We start from the raw sequence: 19237 nt of genomic DNA on the forward strand, positions 1-19237 counted from the left end.
TGGAAGAGGCCAAAATCCCTCTAAAACCAGGTTGGTCAACCAGCTAAAACCAGCCAACCATCCTAGGCTGGTTTAAGCTGGATTTTTCAACAGGTGTAACATCTTCAAAATAAAAGAGTGTTACTTAAGTTCAGTTTTAACAACAATTAACCTAAAAATGTACGAACTGTGAAGTGGTTCCAACCCTTAATGAGTTTCTGTTAAACACAAAACAAAAAAAGTAACAAAGTACCTCCATAGTGAAACAGATTTTGCGGAATCAATGGTCACAGGTTTTCGACATTCTTCAAAATGTCTTCCTTTGTGTTCAGCAACAGAAAGAAACTCAAACAGGTTTGGAACAAGAGATGACTGAGTAAATGATGACAGCTTTTTCAGTTCATGCTCCATCTAGGGACTGCATTTCCCACATACACATGCGATATGCGCACATGCGTAGTGTGAGGCTGATGCCGGTACTGTGCGCGCATGAGTAGTACGCTGCTTTTCGCGCAAGCGCAGTGCGAGACGCGTTTGTAACATGGCGGTGTGAGCGCGCGGCCTGCTTCTATATGCATGAGATTCCCGCGGTCATCATTCAAACAATCTTACCAGTGTGTGTGACGCGAACGGTTGGCGGGAAACGGTGTTCAGGTAATTATAAAACTTTACCAAACGGCTGCTTATTTACACACTGAGCATTGCGATGTGACGGTCATGTCTATTGAAGAGAACCAGCCCGTCATTACCACATTTAAAGGCTAATGTTCGTGTAAACGCGTTATTTAGGCATATACGCACACTAAACATGCTTAAAACGCGATTACAGGCAGAAATTGAGTAGTAAAGTTAATATAAGGGGTGTAATAGTCATCTGCCGGTATTTTGCGCAACCTCTCAGCTCATTCAATCGAGATGTGCCTCAGACATTCGTTTCAGTCGGTCATGTTATTGTCATCCGGTGATACTTCAGCACGATTTGAAATACGTTGGCTATCCTGAGGTGTATTTGAACGTAATCTTCTCTTAAATGAGTAGATTGTGATGATATAGTATGGTTGACAGCACAATATAAGCAAACAAGACTTCTTCCTGGGTCAGGAACAATAATGTGAACCTTGACCGCGAAACTAACCTAACCTAAAGTTGGGTTTATATTCGGATATTCTGCTTAATAATGCCATTTCAGTAAAGTATTCTGTGCTAAATCTAAATATTGAGGTGAAGTTGGTTTTATATTCGCCCATTCGTTCATTTAAATGTCTCTATATTGTTTACCACGCTATTTTTAATATATTCAGTCAGAATTAGCATGCTAGTATGACTTCAAAACAACACCATCACTATCTAGTTGACTGTAAACATGGCTGTGCTTTGATAGTCATTGGCTGCTAATATGATTTTCTAATTCAGAATTAGCAAAGAATACTTTTCTGAAAGGATATTACTAAGTAGAATGTCTGAATATCCAAATATAAACTAACTTTACCTCAATTCTAAATTAGGAAATCACATTAGCAGCCAATGACTATCAAACTATATAGTGTTGGTGTTGTTTTAAAGTCATACTCGCATGCTAATTCTGATTGAATATTCAAAATAGCGTGGTAAACCCTATAAAGAGACAGTTAAATGAACGAAGGTGCGAATATAAAACCAAATTTACCTCAGTAACCAACCTGTAGACTTGAACTAACCGTTTATTTAGCCGGATAACTTATCACGTGACGAGTTGTTCACCCTGGAAAAAGTGTTTACTCAACATTTTTAAAGCCTACTGTTGCTTTTCTCAATTTGTTCATATTCCAAATGTGTTCGTTTGCTTTCATGTGAAATCGGAAGAGAAAGTTTCATTATATGTTTCTTGTTGAAGGCTTAGCTCAATTACAATTTTTGACAACTTTAAACAACAGATACATGACAATATAGTGAACAAAGTAATGCCAAGGTGATAGAAAGTAAATAACAACAGCAAAAAAAGTAAATAAATAAAACAAGAGTATAATTAATTAACAAAAAAAAAGTTTTTTATTTATTTGTACATTATTAGCATTACTGCAAATGTACCAGAATTAGCCACAAGGCTATTTTTCCTCTGTTTTCCCTGAACAACCTAAAAAAACAATACAAAAATTATACAATCAATTAAACATAGATGCTAATAAAAAAACTTAAATATACAAAATAAAATAAAACACCAACATTTTGTAGTTCTCATAATTACAAACAAGCAGGACCTTTACATTAATGAAAAGTTTTGAAACTAGAGCACAGTTGGACAATTTTAAAGCGTTTCTATTAGCACTTTGCTGAATAGTGCAAAAGTAATTTTTCAGTTCCTTATAAAACACAATTAATCATCATTTACACTTGTGAATATTAAACTGAATTAACAAAATAAATAGGTTAATAACAAAAACTTAATGATTCAAGTTATCGTAATTAAAATATCCAAAACTTACGTTTTCAAAATTAAAATTAAAGCGTACCTGATAAAAACCGAAGCATCATACCAAAGCTTTTTAACATAACCACAGTGCCAAAAGATGTGGGGTGTGTTTACATTTAGTCATTTAGCCGACGCTTTTATCCAAAGCGACTTACAAATGAGGACAAGGAAGCAATTTACACAACTATAAGAGCAACAATGAATAAGTGCTGTAGGCAAGTTTCAGGTGTGTAAACTGTAAGACGCAGAACATTAGTAATTTTTTTTGTTGTAATACAGTTAGCAGTGGAGCCAGAGAGGGAATTGCAGATTAGGAAGGAAAGTGGAGACAAATAGTTGAGTTTTTAGTCGTTTTTTGAAGACGAACGAATGTACGAGTTTTAAACCAACTTTACCTCAATCATTTTGAAAGGAAATTTCTGACGTTTCTGTACTCTTCATATTTTCATTTGTCAGTGAACTATCCCTTTATTACTTGACTAAATGACTGTCATGTTTGTGTTTAACAGTTGAGCTGTGATGGCCAAGCGGATTGCGGAAAAAGAGTTGACCGACAGGAACTGGGATCAGGAGGATGATGGAGAAGAGGTGCGCCACTTTCCAGCACTGCACTAGTTCATTGTCAAACATCATTACTTTCCAAGTGGAAACACTCTTAACCAAACTATGCGTCTAAAACAACACTTAAAGTTACAGTCCACCTAAACATAAACATTTACTCGCCGTTTGTTTGTTTCAACCTGTTTGAGTTTCTGTCATCTGTTGAACGCAAAACAAGATACTTTGAAGACGGCTGGAAAACAGCCATTGATGTCCGTCGTATTTGGTTTGGTTCATACTATGGATGTTTTTTCCTAACATTCGTCAGAACATAATAGCTGCGTCTCATTTCAGACGCTTCAGACTTCAAAGGCGAGTCCTTCGAAGTCCACGCAGGCCGAACCGAGCGCTTTGAAATGAGATGATCTAGCCTAAAGAGGACTCATCTAGCAAGCGTAAAAGCTGCAGTTACTAATAAAATTTGTTATGACTTTATTTTTTTTCAAAGTGATTTTAAAACTTATTCTAAAGGCAAAACAAGTTTATAAAAGCTGGGAATATGTTTCCTTTGATCCATACATGTACACACAACGTTACTCGTTTGTAAGACATGTCGTACTCTTTTTGTTTTTTAACGTGTTTAGATAGATATCCATGTAAAATAAACCTATTTTAAACATTAGACCTCGTCGTCTGTTTACAAAAATACCTCTCTTGCTTTCTTTGCCATCGCGTTTAATGTTCAACGGGCGTTTGTTGACTAACAATAACCAAATGCCGAGCGAGACACATGCTTCCTGTTTATACTACAACGGGCATGACCAGAGTGCGCGAATGGTCACGTGATATACGTTTTTGGTGGCGTAGTGTGGACGGAGAAATGTTCAGAAATGCTAGTGTGGACGCGGATCGTTTTTGATCTAAAACGCCATTTTAAAACTAAAACGCACTAGTGTAAACGGGGCCTAAAACACCTTACCGTTTCAGTATTAGTGTTATTATATTAGTAATGACATCCAGAGTCAAGAACGTCTGTGCTCCACGTCTGACACCTTCAAACGCCACCTTCACTTCACTGCATGTCAGCATCGTCTTCTGAGGTCAGAAGTCATTTATTCAATGAAGAAAAGATTGACGCAGCCTCTCCTACCGCAGCAATTGACGTCTTTACTGTTGATATTTGGCGTCAGTTAATAAGAAAGTGACGATTTTGTTCGCTTTGACTCGTTGGATGGAAACGCTGCTTTATTCGCGCGTCTATAATCCAGTTTTGCGCATAAATTTAATTAGCATTTTCGGATCGAAACATAGCTAATGATGGACTAAAGTTTTGAGGCAGTGTGAAGAATTTTATTAATTAGATTTTGTGCAAAGATTTAAACATACTTAAACAAATTAGCCTATTCTCTCAAGCGCTTTAAGTTTAAATATAATTTTTTGTGTAGATATTTGTGCTCCGTATTTACAAATCATGCTGTGTTTCTTGCCAATTTTAACCAGGGGTATATATTGTCTCTTCAGGCAGGAACGTTTTCGATTGCGAGTGATGATGTGATGAAAAACCGCGCCATCAAGAAAGCCAAGCGGCGTAACGTTGCAGAGGTAAAACCCTTCCTGCATCCCAGCAGGCGCCCCGTTGTTTATTTAAAGCGATTATAGTTCACATCAATACTGCTGTTTTGCCGCAGGGAGAGAGTGGAGGGGCTTTCAAAGCGTTTAAGGGGTTTTCTCTGGCTCCAGCCACAGCGACGGCTTCGTTCTCTGGCTTCGGCAATGGTGCTGGCTTCAAACCCATGGCCAGCCTGACCAATGGCAGCGTGGCATCAGTGGCTCCGTCATTCACAGGCTTCAACGTTCCTGCATCTGCTAAAACTAACAGTGGTACGTTACTATCTCTTTCTAATTCACTTTTATGTACGTGTATGTATATTTAGGAAGCAGCCCTTCTCATCACAGCAATTTGTTGTGTATTAGTACAGAAAACTACACTTAATTATCCATGAAGTAAGGGGTAAAGTACATTCAGGCGGTTGTTGACCGTTAACGAACACCTGACAGTGCAACAGCTTCACACAAATGTATCGCATGTTCTTGCATTAATTAAAAGTTGAGCGTTTTAAAAATCGTATGTTGTATGCGTGACTGCAATGCGCTGTGATTTGGCCTCATCTGCGCATTTGCGCTGTATATCCTTCACTCGCCATACTGAAACCCACAGAAACTCCCCACACACACACCGACACATGAGGAAATGTGATGTCAGCAACTGATTTACATACTCGGAGGTGATTGGACAGGTCTTCGCATGTGCAATGCATGAGAAAGTGTACAAAGGCGGGACTGCTTTATTGCAGTTGTTTTTATTAAGTAACCAATAATAATGCGCATTCTGAACTATAAGGGATGTAACGGTATCAGAATTTCACGGTACGGTAATACCTCGGTATGAATGTCACGGTACGGTACTTATGAAACTTATGAAAATACTCCAAAAAAGTGCCAAAAGCGTCAATGACATACAAATTAGTCATCTATCTGTAAGCTTTGAAACAGGAACTTCAATTTTAATAACAAAAAAATATTAAACCATGTAAAAAAATAAAGTTTCAATTTAGTATTGTTGAAAACTCATCACATTCAACATTTAATCACTCACTCACTTAGATAGAGATGGGTTTAAAGGAAAATTATCATATAAATATAATCTGGTAAAAGCTGGTATCTCTGGGCATTTACAATGTCCCCTGCAACAGAAAAAAAACCCTCTCATTTGGGACTGAGGTTTCTGGGACAAGAGAGATATGACTTGGCCCAGGTTGACAGCAGTGGGGAACGTTGTGCATTGTCTTTCCCCCACTTGAGAGGACAAACCATGAGTGAGATAGAGGTCTCATGTCTGCATCAATCTGAACAGTGTGCTGACAACACCGCTATTCAGTACGCGCGCGACAACACAGCTGATAAGAACTCGCGCGACAACGCAGCTGATAAGAACTCGCGCGACAACGCAGCTGATAAGAACTCGCGCGACAACGCAGCTGATAAGAACTCGCGCGACAACGCAGCTGATAAGAACTCGCGCGACAACGCAGCTGATAAGAACTCGCGCGACAACGCAGCTGATAAGAACTCGCGCGACAACGCAGCTGATAAGAACTCGCGCGACAACGCAGCTGATAAGAACTCGCGCGACAACGCAGCTGATAAGAACTCGCGCGACAACGCAGCTGATAAGAACTCGCGCGACAACGCAGCTGATAAGAACTCGCGCGACAACACAGCTGATAAGAACTCGCGCGACAACACAGCTGATAAGAACTCGCGCGACAACACAGCTGATAAGAACTCGCGCGACAACACAGCTGATAAGAACTCGCGCGACAACACAGCTGATAAGAACTCGCGCGACAACACAGCTGATAAGAACTCGCGCGACAACACAGCTGATAAGAACTCGCGCGACAACACAGCTGATAAGAACTCGCGCGACAACACAGCTGATAAGAACTCGCGCGACAACACAGCTGATAAGAACTCGCGCGACAACACAGCTGATAAGAACTCGCGCGACAACACAGCTGATAAGAACTCGCGCGACAACACAGCTGATAAGAACTCGCGCGACAACACAGCTGATAAGAACTCGCGCGACAACACAGCTGATAAGAACTCGCGCGACAACACAGCTGATAAGAACTCGCGCGACAACACAGCTGATAAGAACTCGCGCGACAACACAGCTGATAAGAACTCGCGCGACAACACAGCTGATAAGAACTCGCGCGACAACACAGCTGATAAGAACTCGCGCGACAACACAGCTGATAAGAACTCGCGCGACAACACAGCTGATAAGAACTCGCGCGACAACACAGCTGATAAGAACTCGCGCGACAACACAGCTGATAAGAACTCGCGCGACAACACAGCTGATAAGAACTCGCGCGACAACACAGCTGATAAGAACTCGCGCGACAACACAGCTGATAAGAACTCGCGCGACAACACAGCTGATAAGAACTCGCGCGACAACACAGCTGATAAGAACTCGCGCGACAACACCGCTGATAAGAACTCGCGCGACAACACCGCTGATAAGAACTCGCGCGACAACACCGCTGATTAGAACTCGCGCGACAACACCGCTGATTAGAACTCGCGCGACAACACCGCTGATTAGAACTCGCGCGACAACACCGCTGATTAGAACTCGCGCGACAACACCGCTGATTAGAACTCGCGCGACAACACAGCTGATTAGAACTCGCGCGACAACACCGCTATTCAGTAAGCGCGACAACACCCGCTTTAGAGTTTTCCAGTTCTTTTTAATCCCCGCTTCTAGCAGCACACTCCATTTCCGCATTACTGGATCTGTAGCGACAACAGACTGCAAGGGATGATGGTCAAGCCTGGGCTGATGGGAATTGTAGTTTTCGCTACCTCCCATTCACTTCATTCGCCTGAGCAAATTTTCTCAGAAGACCTATAGTTTTACCGAGTCATGCGACTTCGGTAATATCGAAAAAAATTAATATTGCGGTATGACGGTATTTACAATACCGTTACATCCCTATGAACTATAGATCACAGGGCGCACCGAATTGTGAGAGGACGACGGGACAATACGTTTTTTTTACCAAGAGCCATTGCATCCCTAATTATGAATCTCCCTCTCTTTCTTCATGCACAGGTCCTTTAACATTCAGCAGCTCCACCCCCTCCAAGCCCACAGACAGCGAGGTCACCTCCAACGGCTCCGCCCCCAGCAGTAAAGAGTACAACCGGCAGCTCACAGCGCTGAACTGCTCGGTGCGCGACTGGATCACCAAACACGTCAACGACAACCCGCTGTGCGACCTCAACCCCATCTTCCGGGACTACGAGCGTCACCTGGCCAGCATCGAGAGGAAATACGGCAGCGGGGCGGCAGACGAAACACCAGGGAAGCCGCTGGCATCCTGTGCTGCGGCTCCGCCGACCGTCTCCCTCAAAAACAAGGACGACAAGCCTCCAGCAGAAAAGCCAGCAGCTCCTCCGGGAGTCTCCTTTAATTTCGGAAAGAAGGTGGACAGCTCTGTGCTCGGGGCGCTGTCGTCAGGTGGAGCGCCGTCGTTCTCCTTCTCCTCTTCGTCTTCTTCTTCTGCTGTGTTTGGCTCAGCCGTCAGTAGCGTCAGTCCTGTGGTCAACTCGGACAGCAACAGCCAGACTGCAGGTACACGCTCGCTTTGCTTTGATGGCTAGAGCTGCGCAGTATGACTCAGTATTGTTAAGCCCTCCTGTCTAATTCAGTTCCTTAATTATTTCCCAAGTGCTCTTTAATGTAGTTTTGTCCCCAGCGCACTTGTAAATGTATTGTTTTTTATAACTCATTTTGTTGTCATAATCACGACAGCACTTAATATTACAAGATACTAGTATTCAGCTTAGTGCAATTTAAAGGCTTCACTTGGGTTGTTAGCCAAGTCGTTGGTTTACAGTGGTTTGTTCTGAAGACAATTCAGAAAATCTGTTATTTAACGGATGATAAAACCTTGATTAATTAATCACTTTAGCTCGATTAGTTATTGAAGGATTTTAGCTGCGTCCCAAATCGCATACTTGCGCACTGTTCTACGCCATTTTGTAGTATAAATAGTGTCAGTAGTGCGTTCACATTGAAAACCCGGATGATGCTCTCATTTAGCCGCTAAAGTGAAGTGTGGAATGACGGACACTTCATGCACTCAACGACCGCAGGTTTGCTTATGTAGCGGACGCTATCAGGCGCACATGTTGGATAACTTTATTTTGGATGGAGAAAGCAAAATTCTCCAACGAGAGTGATTATAGCGCCTCCCGATGTTGAATGCGGTTATACTCACGGCAGGTATTATTTGATAATTCGGTCGTTTATTTCACTGATTTGGCAACCGTCAAACGTCATCAGGGAAACGGTTTGAATTTCCGCGTAGTATAAAAACATTAGTGTGGCATTTGGGACGACACTACATGCATATGCACTAAGGGTGTCATGATTTTGATTTTAAATCGAAATCAATCGAAAATTATGCTCCATTTCGATTATCGAATGATAAAATAGAATCGTCGATGCTGCCACGCCCTCATGTCACGTCAGCTTGGCTTGCCAAGCAGAAAAAAACATGTTTGTTGAAGTGCTTGTTGAACTGCAGACGCAGGAGACCCGTCGACAGAGCTTAAACCCTCTCCTCTTTCAATGAAGTCGCCGGTGTGGAAGCATTTTGGATTTTCAGTGAGTTATGTTGACAAAACACAGTTTGCAAGCTTTGCTAAGTACATATTAGGGTTGGGCCGATAGACGATGGGCGCATCGCGATCCTCCGCCCCCTTTGTAAATCCGCTCGCGAAAAATACACACTCAGGCCATGTTTACACTAATAGGTCTTTGTTTTTAAATGGCATTTTAGAACAGCAACGATCCACATCCACACTGGCGTGTAGCATTTCTGAGCAGCCCTCCTTCCTCACTATCACGTGACCACACACACTCATTCAGGCACAGACACACACCCAGTCATGCGCTCGAGACAGCGGGTCCAGGCAGTCAGCGAGTCAGAGGACTGCTTCAATCTTTCACTCACTTGTACTTAGTCATTTTAGCGAACACCTCAGATACTGTTGGCTGGTTCCTGTTGGTTGTGCGTCTTTTTTACCGACGCCATTATAACGACACAGATCACTGCCTATTCACGAGTCCCGCAGAAAAAGTGATGGACAGGTGGTAATTATGTGTGTAACTTGCCTTTATTCATTTACTGTATGATTTGTTTATGGGTAAAACAAAGACCACGCAGGTCAGGTAGTTTAAACGGTAGGCTACACATAATTAATTCGTTATTAATGAATTAATTATTCATAATCGAAAATCAAATCGTGACTTTAGAATCGAAAATGTAATCGAATCGAGGATTTGGAGGATCGTGACACCCTTAATATGCACTTACACACTCAACAGGATAGTATAAGAACGTAGTGTATAGTGTGCCATTTGGGACGCAGCTATAATTTTCAATGTAATTTGTTTCTCTCATAGTTAATTTCAGGGTTCATACGGTCATGGACAACCTGGAAAAGTCATGGACTTTTGACACGGCATTTTCCAGGCCTGGAAAAGTTTTGGAAAAACATTAAAAAACCACAAAGTATTGGAAAAGTCTTGGAAATTAGTTTAATTTTATTAAGTTACCAATATCTGTATCCGCTTGTTAAGTGGTGATGTATGTAATACTGTTTCCGGGTCCAAGCCGCCCTGAGTACCAAATACCAAAATTTTAACAATTTATAAATAAAAATGAATGACTTTCTGGCCATCGGATATTAGGCATGGACATATATATTGCGATCGTGATTTTCAAAAATTTAAAATCGCTTTGTAAACGTTTATAATTACCACTTCATGAGTCTCCCCATACAGTTGAATAGAGCGATTGGACCCGGAAGCCGCTTCGCGTGACGTCAAACTTAACAAGCGGATACTTGAATTAGGGCTGCGTGAAAATCTGACATTACCGTATTTTGTATTTCAGTGATGTATATTGTGATGTTAAAACAGTTTCACCAGATGATTTAACAGGTTTATTTAGATTGATTGGGGGGATTTTGTAGAAGAGCGAATCTCGAATAATATAGAATATATTCCAATTTTCTTGGAATGCAAAATTACCCATTATGCTTTGCGTGTACGCGCAAGGAGAATACGAAGAACTTCCGGTCGGCAGCTGATGCGTGTAAACAGTCACATTTGCACAGCTTTGAAACGATAGTTTTAATCTATTTGACCTGCTTTTATCCTCTGAACTAATACTGTTGTCCATCAGCACCATCTCCTGAACTGATCATTTAAAGAAATGCGATCTAATAGGATGGAAAACAGCTGCTGTGAGGCGTTTTCCCCTCATTGTCAGACGGCATCTTCTGCAGTTTAAATGACGCCTTAAATGACATTTTCTCTTTATTTCAAATAAATAACCAGCCCAAACTAATGTAGTTCACCAAAATGTTTGACACACACACGTAGCCTGTACTGTGCCACTGACACACTGATTTAATAACGGTGACAAAGTGAAAATATAGACTAGTGTCATTTCGAAATGACCGAAAAACACAAACCGTGGTGAAAACAACACATGAAATAAAACACAAACGGCTCACGATTAGAATGAACAGCAAATCAGCAGCAGAGGATCAATAACAGACTTTTATTGCTCATTTTTGTAAATTGCACGACTTTCATACCTGTTAAGCTTCATGCAGTACTCTGGTTTGCTCTCTCTCTCTCTGTGTGTGTGTGTGCGTGTACACACTGTATTTCAGACGGCAGACACGTGAACTAGGAGAACGTTTTTCTCGTATTTCTGACGCGCTTGAACCACACGTGACAGATTATAACAGCTTTGACAGACACATTTCTGAGTTGTGTATCACAAAAACACTCTGCTATCTATAAAAAAAATAATTGAAACCCATTTTCGGAGCGCAAATTACCAGTTGTACACGCTGTGAACGCAAGTTTTTAGCATTTTAACCGGAAGACGCTGGTCGCTATGCCGCCCTCCATGCAGCAGCCATGAAATAGGTCTATATAACAAATAAATGACAAGCATGGATGAATCAAATATAGTAAAGATAAAAGTGAATTAGGTGTTCACTATTCTGGTACAGATATTGAATAATCAACACTGCACAGTCTTCATTCTATATTATTTCATCTTTATTAAAGTTACACAACATATCTTGTGGCCGGATGTTTTAAACTCTGAATGACTGAAATGTTCACACAGTCACAGGCCTTAAAGGGGACGGTTTACTCAGATTATTCATTTATTTACTTATTTCAGTACCATAGGAGTTATTCGATTATATTATTTCTGTGTTCATTTAAAAAAAAGAAACGTAAATGTTTGAAACAAGTGAAGGGTGTAATGAAAATGGTAATGTTTGCGTGAAAATAAAAGCATCCAGATGATCAACTTTTACTTCATTATGTTTAAACTCTATATTAAACTATAATACAAACACTGCAAATCCTGCGCTGTGACTATTGCGGATGCACACGTTGCGATATCGATGCTGGAACCAAATATAACCTGAATATAGGTTAGCCGTCTTTACTTGTTTTCTGTCCTTGGCCTAAAACTTGCTCTCACGTTGATCAAAATCAATTTTATATGGATATAAAAACTGATTGTTGTGTGATAAATGATATGCTGTAATAAAGCTGAACGTCATTGTTTTTCGTATTATTTACCATGTATATGTAGACATTGCATGGAACATTACGTCATGAAAGATGACTCAAAAGTTCTGGAAAAGAGTTTTAGCTGTAAAAATGTGTATGAAGCCTGTAATTTTTAATAATTTGTCCTTTTTTTATGTAAAAAGCACTTTTCTACGGGGTTTAAACAGTTTTGCTTTCACACAAAAAAAAGTATATCTGTTATTAATAGCCTATTTAAGTTTTAAGGTGATCTTTTTCCTTCATATACACAGAGTAAACATGTACATATGCGTCTTATTTTTATTTAATTCGATGGAGTGGTTAACAAGGACAAGCACATTATTCGGCAAATAACCTATTTATTTAATTTAAAACATGCTATATGTTATATTTATTTATATCGGCTATTAAAATATACTTTATTTAAACTAGCCTACATTAAATTCAATTACAACCTGCATTTTACCGTTCGTTTTGGCTTTAACAAGTTATTGAACAGATTACTAATAACATTTTACTGAGCTCAGTGAAAGTTGTGTATGTAAGTATCCAAGATCCAACGTAATGCAAACGCAGTAGGTTATTAGCTATTATTAAAAAAATTAGCCGAAATGTTTAGATATAGTTGAATATAATAATAAAATATTAAATATAAATAAACATAACACTTTTATTTAAGCCCCCTTGCGATAGTTTCGTGTATCGACGATCTCACAGGGGGATGATATGGCGATCTGAAAATTTCGTACACTAGTGGCTAACATACTTAACCACGCCCCTCCAGATGTCAGTCACTATGACAAGAAACCGAAATGCTGTGGAGGAGGAGTCTGTTAGGTTGTAACGACTCTCAGGGAACCCCTTTCCCCGTCATTCTGAATGAAACGCCTACTTTACTACAACAGAAGAGAAAACAAGCCACGCCCACTCTTGCCTCATTTAATATTCCGTTCTTTAGGAAACGCATGACAATACGGAAAACTTAACGGTCGCCGCTTCCAGTTCATGCGGATTTTAACCTTAATTGAGTACACGTTTTTCATTTTGCTTGTGACTATACGATGTCAAGCTAAGCTACGTAAGAAATGCTAACGTTTGTAGCTTTACTGGTGGCGTTTACTCCTAAAGTGGGTTTCCGCTTGTTTCAGATGAGAACGGGGAGGACTCTGAGGAGCCGCCGGTGCCTGTGGTGAAGGAGATCAAGGAGAAAGACGCTTTCTACTCCAAAAAGTAAGACTCTTGCCTTGTAAACACGTCGTTAGTCTCGCCGGTCTGCTATATTTACTGCACGTTTCCAGGTGTAAGCTGTTCTACAAGAAAGACGGCGAGTTTAAGGAGAAGGGCGTCGGGACGCTGCATCTGAAGATGACCACCGAGAGCAAACTCCAGCTGCTAGTGCGCGCAGACACCAACCTGGGTGAGTCTCTCTGTCACACACACACACACACACACACACACACACACTAAAGTTCTTCTGTGTTCATTGTGAGATATAAAGTTACAATCAAGAGCAATTGTCCATTTTTACTTAGTCAAAGGTTGTGCTCTGAGAAAGAGACGCAGTGATCTGTCTCCCCCTGTTGGACACTTCTTGAAACGCATCCACCTCTAGTGTCGGAAACTATTAGTTTATTTTTGTCAATATGTAAATTAATTATTATTATTATTAGCAGCAAATGATCTATTTTTCATAACGTTGGTGTATTTAGTTTGTTTTGTCAAAATATAGGATATATGTATCAGGATAGCTGTGTCTGTTGTTTGTTGTTTTCGCATCGTTTTTATTTGGAAACTAGCCTTTTGGCTAACTTAATAAATTTGGCTTCATTTAATTAATTCATTTAGTCTAACTGAATGTACACTGTCGCTGGCAAGTAAACTAATAAATAAAATATTGCAGCTTATTTTACCTTAGCTCAATTATCTTTATTATTTTTTTTTTAAATAATTTTATTTGACATTTTAGAAATAATTTGTATAAATTTTTTCTTGGTTATTGTAATGGGGTAGGCATTTATTTTTTTAATTCACTACGTTTATTTTATAAAATAGTGTGGCTTTTTAAGAGTGTTTGCGCACACAATTTGTGTTGTGTTTATTTGAAAACTAGCCTTTTGGCTTAATTTGGTTTAACTTAATGTACTCTGTCCCCGCCAAATAAATCAATAAATTAGGAAAAATAATTATCGTATTTTTCTTTATTCTAGCTCATCTTATTTTTTAAATTATTTTATTATAAATTTTAGAAATTATTTGTAATATTTTATACATTTTTATTTATTTATTTATTTTTTTTGTGGTGGGTTAAATCAGTTAATTCTTTTTTTTTGGGGGGGGGGGGGCCTAACTTAATACTTAATGTACACTGTCTCTGCCAAAGAAAAACAATACATTTAAAATAGCTAATTATATAGATTAATAATTATATAGATTATTTTATTATTTTATAATTTTTTATAGTCTTTTTTTCCTGGTGGAGTAGCTCATTTAATCCTTTATTTTACTAAATTTACTTTAGTTTTTGTTTTTTGTTTAGTTCTTTAAAGTGTGTTTGTGCGCTCACAATTTGTCGTTTTTATTTAAAAATGATCCTTTTGGCTAACTTAATATGCCCTGTCCCTGCCAAAGAATCTGTTAATTAAGATAAATTATTTTATTTTAGCTCATATTATTTTTATTCATTTTGTTATTATATAAATATACAGAGTTTTAATAGAGCAAGAAAAAATGTTCACAGTATGTCTGATAATATTTTTCCTTCTGGAGAAAGTCTTATTTGATTTATTTCGGCTAGAATGAAAGCAGTTTTTAATTTTTAAACACCATTTTAAGGTCACAATTATTAGCTCCTTTAAGCAATATTTGTTTTCGATAGTCTACAGAACAAACCATCATTATACAATAAATTGCCTAATTACCCTAACCTGCCTAGTTAACATAATTAACCTAGTTAAGCCTTTAAATGTGACTTTAAGCTGTATAGAAGTGTCTTGAAGAATATCTAGTCTAATATTATTTACTGTCATCATGGCAAAGATAAAATAATTCAGTTATAAGAGATGAGTTATTAAAACTGTTATGATTAGAAATGTGCTGAAGAAATCTGCTCTCCGTTAAACAGAAATTGGGGAAAAAATTAAACGGGGCTGATAATTCTGACTTACACTGAATATAAATATATTTTTGTGGTGAAATGAGTCAGTTATTCTTTTTTTTACTTACTAAATAATTTTATATAATAGTGTTTTTGTTAAGAGTGTGTTTGCGTGAGCACAATTTGTCGTTTTTATTTTAATTTATTAACTGAACTTAAATTGTCTTAATGCACACACAAAAAAATTACATTTAAATAAATTTTATGAATAATTTTATTTTTTTTTTAGCTTATCTTTTATTTTTTATTTTACATATTAGAGATTATCATTTTATACATTTTTTTTGTGATAAGAAGTCAGTTAATGCTTTTTTATGTACTTCATTTATATCCTTTTTTTATCTTATCTGATTATTATTATTTTCTTATTTTTGGTATTATATGTTTTAGAGATTATTATCATTTTTTACGTACTAAATTTATTTTCTATAATAGTGTTTTGTTAAAGAGTGTGTTTGCATAAGCACAATTTGTCATTTTTATTTGAATTTAATTTACTGAACTTAATTTAGTTTCACTTCATGCGCGCACACAAACTAAATGTAATTAAATTTTATCAATTTTATAATTTTTTTATTTTAACTTATTTTATTTTACTTTACATTTTAGAATTTTTTTCTTTTTATACTTTTTGTGGTGGGATAAGTCAGTTAATCCTTTTTACTAAATTTTACTAATTTTAAATAATATATATATTTTTAAGAGTGTTCAAAATAAAATAGATGTTTATTGTAAAATTATTATTTTTTTTTATTAATAATATTATCATTTTTTAGCTTATCTAATTATTATTATTTTCTTATTTTTATTATTATATGTTTTAGAGATTATGAATAATTTTTATTGATTAAAATTATTTTATATAATAGTATAATATTGTGTTTGCATCATTTTTATTTGAATTTAATAATTAGAACTGATATAATTTGGCTTAATGCATATTTGCCCTGCAAGAAATAATTATAAATTAAAAATAAATAATTTTTTTAAATACATTTTTTTATTCATTAATATTATATTATTAAAAATAATTTTTATTTCAGATTATCTTATGTTTATTATTATATATACAAAATATGAAGAGGTTCAAAAATTGAGAAAAAAAGAAAATAGACAATTATTTTTAGTATTTTATACGTTTTTATTTTTGTTGTACAATAAGTTTTTTTTAAATGTACTTTTTAGATGTGTTTTAAATAAAATAAATGTGTTTATTGTAAAATTTATTTTTATTAATAATATTATCATAATTTTTTTAGCTCATCTAATTATATATTTTTATTATTATGCATTTTAGAAATTACCTTTTTTTTGTGGTCAATTAATCTATTTATGTATTTATTTTTATATAAACTGGTGTATTTGTAATAGTGTATGCGTTTGGCTTTACCCTCTGCGCAGGGAACATCCTGCTGAACATCATGGTGCCCTCCTCCATGCCCTGCTCACGAACTGGCAAAAACAATGTGATGGTGGTGTGTGTGCCAAACCCTCCCGTGGACGACAAGAACCCCAGTGTGCCCGTCCCAGTGCTGATCCGCGTCAAAACAGCCGAGGACGCAGACCAACTGCACCGAGTCCTCCAGGAGAAGAAAGCCTAAATCACCTCCTGTGTGTGTGTGTGTGTGTGTGTATATATACAGTACATATATATGTGTGTGTGTGTGTGACCCACACATACACACCCCTGTGAAGCAGCACATGTCCCCTGTCCGTCTGTCTGTCTGTCTGATCGAGAACTGTTATTCTTCTGCATCCCGTTATTGCTCTGGAAAGCCGTGAGTTCACCGACTGTGAAGTTACTGTGAGGTTTGATAGTGGAGCGGGAGTCTGGATTCATCAACATTCCTCTGAGTTTTAATTTAGCTGCTACTGAAGGAGTTCTGCGATGGAGGCCGGAGATTTACCGGGAAGCTTTTTCCTTTTGTTGTAGGATTTTCAAGTTCTGTACGGCTTCTCCCGCTCCTGTAGAGGTCAGTATTACATCCACTCGCTGATTTTTTTAATGGCAGGGTTTCCACTGAGAGAACGTCGAGATCAAATCTCCTCTCGGGATGGTGGTATTTATTTTTGGCTTTAAGGATGGAGTGTTCGGCGAACGCTGAGCGACTCGAGGTGTGAGGATGAATGCGGGTTCAACGGCGGTCTTTCTTTCGTTTCTTTAGCTTTGTTTCTCCCTGTAAGTGGCCTTTTTAACGCCTTACACCATGAGGAATGCCGTGTTTTAAGTGTTGAGCAGCTGTTGATCTACTTTACATTCATTTACTGGTGAATAAATCGAACGAATCTGACGTACGACTCTTCATTTCCAATGTACTTCCGTTTAGATTTACCCTCAGGGTTCCCACATGTCTTGCCATAGAGCTTTATCACAGCGGAATTGAATACCGTCGAAGCGGTGTACCGCCTTTTCCCGTTTCGCTAGCAGTCGCTGAAACGGACATCGGATGACGTTCTCACTGTCAACATTGCCATAATTTGGACAAGAAGACATTGTTCGCTTGGTTAATGTGTGAAACAGACGTAGCCTAAATAAAACCACATGGATCTCATTACTGTCGTGATGGCAAGCAGCAGCGTTGTTGTTTATTTAGTTATTTAAAAAGCGCATTAAAGCTGAGATACGACCTGAAAGACGACAATACAACACTTACCATCACAATCACCAGCGGCCTCATGTATCAACGCTGCGTACGCACAAAAACTTTGTGTACGCCAGGTTTCACGCTCAGAATCGCTCACGTTTGGATTTACTAACGATGAACTGAACGTGGGAATGTGCGCAGCTTCAAGCCAAATGGCGTACGCACATTTTTTGTGCGTGTCTGTTTTATTTCCATTGGCGACTACTAGAGGCAGTTGTGTTAAATTGCTCTCTACAAAGTGTCTGAGCCTTGCAATGGCAGCTGTATGAGACGGGTTCATCTAGCAGGTATATAAGGTTTCCATACCATACATTTGACCAGCTAAACATTAAAGCGCTATTTGCAGCGGTCGCCTGTTTTCCCATTGTAATTGAGCGATCTACCGCACGCACATTGAGCGTGAATCAGAAACATTTCCATTCAATAGATGTGCAAATAAAATATGATGCACAGACTCATTAATGATTCCTACTTGTCTTTCTCGTGATAAATAGTTGGCAAAATCTGATATGTAGCCGGGAAAAAAAGAAAGAATTCATTAGACGCTGGATTTGTTCATGCTCGATCATGTCAAAACGTGTTACCATTCGTTTTACGAGCTGCGCCGCTGATACTATTAAGGACACTGCAACATTTTACAGATATAAGCCACACTATTTCTTTTGTTAATGCACTCAGTGCGATGTTTAGACCCAACTGTGTTAACCGCATCAGCTAAACTCTCCCACTCTATTTTTTCTTTTGTTGTTAATTCCGGAGGACAAACTTGCAAATAACACCGCTTTTTTCTGAAAGCAGCACCTCCAATTCACATTCTGTTCAAAGTTTCTCTTCTTGCTTGCTTTTGCCTTTGCTTTTTCGTTGGGTTTTGCCATTAGCATAGTCATTAGCATATTCATACGGGGGAGGAGTCAGGGAGGGGTTTTGTGCTCGTGCATGTTGCGCTCAGTTTCACGTTCATTCAGATGTACAAAAGAATATGCGTGAGATTCGGCGTACGCAGTGTTTCATACATCTGAATTTTTTTCTGCGTACGCACATTTACAGCTTTGTGCGTACGCAATGTTTTAGTATGATTTCCACGCAAGTCTTCATACATGAGGCCCCTGCACTTTTAATAGTTTATTTTACAGACTTACTATATTATATATTCCAAAATTGCCGCCAAGCCATCCAGTGGCTGTTTCCCAAATTACACTAGAGTGTCGCCTCATGGTCATTCTAAGGGTTGT

The 19237-nt window shown here is 38.3% G+C and overlaps 2 protein-coding genes across 9 annotated transcripts in view; one reads left to right on the forward strand and one right to left on the reverse strand.

Moving 5' to 3' along the window:
• Window positions 1–17912, forward strand: part of nup50 (nucleoporin 50) — a 35016-nt gene extending 17104 nt beyond the window's left edge. For 3 of the 7 annotated variants that reach the window (XM_087246079.2, XM_087246080.2, XM_087246078.2), the window contains 7 exons: window positions 2938–3016; window positions 4490–4570; window positions 4657–4849; window positions 7662–8183; window positions 13355–13436; window positions 13505–13623; window positions 16762–17651. In XM_087246079.2, coding sequence (XP_087102205.2) covers window positions 2948–3016; window positions 4490–4570; window positions 4657–4849; window positions 7662–8183; window positions 13355–13436; window positions 13505–13623; window positions 16762–16961 — 1266 coding nt within the window. In that variant the 5' untranslated portion in view covers window positions 2938–2947 and the 3' untranslated portion in view covers window positions 16962–17651. Of the gene's footprint in view, window positions 1–497; window positions 634–2937; window positions 3017–4489; window positions 4571–4656; window positions 5925–6222; window positions 8977–9944; window positions 10259–13354; window positions 13437–13504; window positions 13624–16761 lie in introns of those variants that run through there. The other 4 variants (XM_088649713.1, NM_201580.2, XR_015942031.1 and 1 more) reach the window with 4 other exon arrangements.
• LOC148682556 (uncharacterized) lies at window positions 4839–7418 on the reverse strand. 2 transcript variants are annotated; one of them, XM_088650844.1, is made up of 2 exons: window positions 6248–7418; window positions 4839–5952 (listed from the first exon to the last, which is right to left on the reverse strand). In XM_088650844.1, exons 1-2 carry the CDS (start codon window positions 7416–7418, stop codon window positions 5903–5905), a joined length of 1221 nt encoding a protein of 406 aa, XP_088506970.1. In that variant the 3' UTR covers window positions 4839–5902. The 2 variants fall into 2 exon arrangements, with proteins under 2 accessions (XP_088506970.1, XP_088506969.1); XM_088650843.1 differs by having other exon boundaries at window positions 5371–6006.
• Window positions 17913–19237: the final 1325 nt, after the last annotated feature.

This window comes from Danio rerio, chromosome 4, assembly GCF_052040795.2.
Source record: "Danio rerio strain M-AB ecotype USA chromosome 4, GRCz13ab, whole genome shotgun sequence".
NCBI lineage: Eukaryota > Metazoa > Chordata > Actinopteri > Cypriniformes > Danionidae > Danio > Danio rerio.

What these genes read in the sequence shown, in the direction of transcription:
- LOC148682556 (XM_088650843.1), bottom strand. Translation starts at nt 7,418, where the DNA reads ATGGGAGGTAGCGAAAACTACAATTCCCATCAGCCCAGGCTTGACCAT. An exon ending in CGCGCGAGTTCTTATCAGCT is followed by an intron (nt 6,007 to 6,247) that starts GTGTTGTCGCGC and finishes AGTTCTTATCAG; the next exon opens with CTGCGTTGTCGCGCGAGTTC.